Here is a 4014-nt window from a genome sequence, read left to right on the forward strand (position 1 = left end):
CCAGAGGCATTACTCCTGTTCTGCAAAGGTGAGGATTTAATCAAAATTACATAATAAAGATCCTTCTCACAGCCCAGTTTCCAAATCAGCCTTAGGGCCTTGGACAGGGAGAGAAACCCATGTGCCCAGGCTGGCAAACAGAGGATAGGAGACATACTAAAGTTACTTATGGCTACACTGGGTTCCTGAAATCCACAATGACGGATTCAATACTTTAGTCCAAAGTTTCCTTTGTTCCCAGCAAAAACACACCTTGCAGATGGACTCCATGTGGGGATTGGAAGCAAAAGTTCCATCCTGTAGATACCGCTGACACTCCTCGTGCCAGTGCTGCCACTTCAGCTCCAGCTCTGTCAGTGTCTGGGTGTTGCCAAGCTGAACAGAGGGAATAAAGGAAGACAGGGAATAAAGGAAACACCGAGTCAAATCACACCAGGTTCTGGGGCCAAACTCACAGTAACTCACTGATAAAAAGCTAAACATGAGGCTGCCTGTCATCTTTCTAGGTTGATTTGTCACCTAACATGCTTGTATCTGAACTGTTGCGTCTTTGGGCAATTCAAGAACACAAATATTGTTACTGTAAAGGAGTAAGACTGAGATGTTCTAAAGGGGAACAAATTGTTACACAAGGGGACACAAGACAGTGGATTTTCCCAACAAACTGCATGAAAAAACACACTTTGTACATACACTGGGCACAGGCATCTTCTTCATCAAGTCATCCAAGATTTTGTACATGTTCATGGATGTGGGATTGGCACTGGCTTCCTTGGAGAGCAGGTGCCGTGCTTCGTCCATCCGGCCTTGGAGCACAAAGACATCCACCTGCAAAAACCCCCTGTCCATGAGCTCCACGCTGGGCAAGGCTATGGAACACCCAGGAAAGGAATCAAAGGGGAATTTCAACCTCTGATTCAGGCAAGGGAAGTGGAATTAAAATGTTTACACTGTAGGCACTGCTAATTCAAATAACAGTGTAAGGCTTGATCTCTATGGGTCATGAAGGATGATGACGGGAATGAGAATAGCTTCATCCTAAAGCCTACACAGGCAGACAGCAATGAAGTGTAGAGTCCAGCAGGGAAGAGGAAAGAAAGCCCAGACATGAATTCCCTTTGTTTAAGAACCTTCCAGGTGGTGATACTCACCACGTTCCAGAAGAGCTTGTGTTTGGATGGACTCTCGCTGCTCAGAACTTCCCGGACCATGCTGTCCACGTCACACACGTGGAGCCGCACCCAGTCCAGCAGGCGCAGCAGGAGGGGCCCAGCTGTGCAGACAAGATTTCCCTCTGTGAGCTCCCACGTGTTTGTTCCCAAACTGCTCTCACACACTTTGTAACAGTCTGACACCACACAATGAGATTTACTGACTGGATTTTCTACCTGCCACCCCCAAATTACAGAGTTCCTTAAGCAGAGAGGCCCTGGGAGCACCCGGCCTCTGACAGATTTTCCTGTGGCAACACGGTCCAGTAGAAAACCCAAACTTGAAGAAATAAGAAGTGAGTGATTCAGATCATAAATCTTGCAATGCCAAGAGACAAACAGAATATTTCTGTTTATTTTAGCATCATTTCATTATTACTAACTGAATATGAGGAAGAAATCTGGCAATAGGTGATTACTTTAGATTAAGTAACCTATAACTTGTGAATCTCTCCTGAATTCTGGGACTGTGTAAGTAGCACACTGGTTTGCATAATCTGATTTCCTTCAAAAATTATTTACTACTTTAAAATGCCAATGTAAACAGACTGACTTCAAAAATGGCAACCTAAAGTAAAAGGAGTTGTATCACAGCTGTGTAAATGTCAGCTGGCATTGACACATTTGATGCTCAAAGACATGTTTAAGCTTGTAAGTAAAAGAGATTGGCAACAACTTTTGATATCCCTCTTCTTCATAACCTTTCTGACAAAGAAACAATTTAAATCAGTGAGGGAGAAAAATAAAAGGCAAATTGAGTAGTTTGACATAATTCAATATAAAGAAGGCAATTAACTGAGGCAGAAAGGGTATTAAAAGACTTATTGACACTGCATATCTCTAAGACATTAAACTATGGCATAGTGAGTATGATATACATTTTAAACAAATAAATATGCAAAGAAGAAACCCTTCAGTCTTTATACCAGGATAGTTCACAGCTCACCTGCAGCTGCTTCAACAAACAGAATCTCACACAGGTTCCAGATCAGCTCCATCGCAGAGAGAATGGAAACCTGAAGGAAAGCAGGGCCAAGTTTCAGAGCTAGTCATTATTCCAGTTGGGTTTTTTAACCACACAAAGGCATCTGCTGTCCACAGCAATCAGTTTTTACAGAGAAATATCATACTGACAATTCAGAGATAAAAATTAAAAGACACAGGCCACAATTTCACACTTTTATCAGAAAACACTGACACTATGTACTGAAATGCAGCAATAATCTCTCACCAGTGAGCTATCTAACTGGTCTTATTTTCAGCCTTTCTGCACTTTTAAGACTCAATACAAACTTTAAAGGAAGAAAGGCCAGTGAAGCAACATCACTGCAGCTGATAGGACAAAACTGGTGTGAGCACTCTGCTCTTCCCAGAACACTCCCATGGATCTGACAGCTCACTATGAACACCCAGAGGTTGCTACGAGGCTCAGAGGCAGCTGATTGGAATCTGAGTGTTTGAGAGGTGAAACACCACACAGGCAAGTCTGAAACTTTTCTTGTCAGCTTTGGGATGACAAGAAAACATCACATCTACAACAGCAAATACGTTTAAGACATGGCAGTGAATTGAAGTGTTAGGCATCTTTACTGTTTTAGAAATACAGGAATTAGCTATTTATTTCCATTTATTCTTGGTCATGAACTGCATCTCATATATAAGGCAGAGTTAAATGTGAAGCACCTCATGCCACAATGGTGGCCTGGTGAATTCACCAGCCAGTTATCCACGCTCACCCTGACACGACTGCAGATTACCTGAGTGCTGTACTGGCCTTGCAGGGCAGGGTCCCGGGTCGAAACTGAGGGAAAAACAAGGAAAGTCAAAGAGCAACATATTTACTTTTGACAGTCCCTTCTGAGCTCTGAGAGCTTTCCATATATCTGCCACATGAGATACAAAAAGGCTGCAAGTCCCCAGAAAATCAGTTACAATACAATAGGAAGAAACAGTCTCTGACCAGATTTACAAACCAGCTTGGAAATCTCCAGCATGGAAATGGAGTCTTGTTAATTACTGAAACCTACACATGCTATTGTACGGTAGTTGCAATAAGTTACCATTAAAATACTACTTTCATAATTGCAACTGGTGTTTCCTTTTCCTGCAGTAACAGAACAAACAAACAAACTTACCAGCTGCCTGGTGCATGTCCTCCATGCAGGCCCTTATCACTGACCGGTAGTTTTTACTCACTTGAACCAATCTGCCAAACACAGAAAAACTTTGGTTGGAGTGAGCTGTTAAGAGTGTTACTGTTATGCTCCCTAAATCCTTACAAGTTTCTCTGCAGCAGCAACTCCCAGTACCTGGGTGGATCCAGCTGGAATCAGTGAGACTGTGCCACACTCTACCAGCGTGATTATTGGAAGGATCCGAGCCTTGCTTTGTAAGATCCCCGCAAAATGGTCACTCTATCTGCCCCACTGCTGATTCCAGAGCTGGTCAAAGCAGTCTGGCCAGCGGCACTTGCCTCATCAGCCCTTGGCGTTGACCCGGCTGGAGAAGGGGCAGCGGGTGCCTCCCACCCACCCCATCCACTCACTGCGCCTTCCGCGACTTCCCCGCCAGCTCCTCCTCGCTCCGCTGCAGCCCCATGAAGATCCCGTGCGACTCGTTGAAGAGTTTCCGCAGCGTCTGGATGTAAATGTCCTGATCCCTGCGGACCACGAAGACGCGGGAGGAGCTCGGCGCTCCTTCCCCGGTACCTGCAATAGAGCCCGTCAGCACCCGGGCAGCAGTGCCCGCCCCTGCCCTCACCCCGGAACCGGGACGGGCACGGAGACCGGGACAGGCCCCGGGA

The 4014-nt window shown here is 45.2% G+C and overlaps 1 protein-coding gene across 1 annotated transcript in view; it reads right to left on the bottom strand.

Moving 5' to 3' along the window:
• Window positions 1–4014, bottom strand: part of NUP85 (nucleoporin 85) — an 11990-nt gene that overhangs the window by 6720 nt on the left and 1256 nt on the right. The window contains exons 2-8 of the mRNA XM_017743183.1: window positions 3757–3966; window positions 3347–3417; window positions 2969–3012; window positions 2158–2227; window positions 1152–1273; window positions 694–828; window positions 253–375 (exon numbers count right to left, since the gene is read on the bottom strand). Coding sequence (XP_017598672.1) covers window positions 253–375; window positions 694–828; window positions 1152–1273; window positions 2158–2227; window positions 2969–3012; window positions 3347–3417; window positions 3757–3966 — 775 coding nt within the window. The remainder of the gene's footprint in view (window positions 1–252; window positions 376–693; window positions 829–1151; window positions 1274–2157; window positions 2228–2968; window positions 3013–3346; window positions 3418–3756; window positions 3967–4014) is intronic.

The sequence above is a fragment of the Corvus brachyrhynchos genome, unplaced genomic scaffold (assembly GCF_000691975.1).
Source record: "Corvus brachyrhynchos isolate BGI_N302 unplaced genomic scaffold, ASM69197v1 scaffold148, whole genome shotgun sequence".
NCBI classification, from domain to species: domain Eukaryota; kingdom Metazoa; phylum Chordata; class Aves; order Passeriformes; family Corvidae; genus Corvus; species Corvus brachyrhynchos.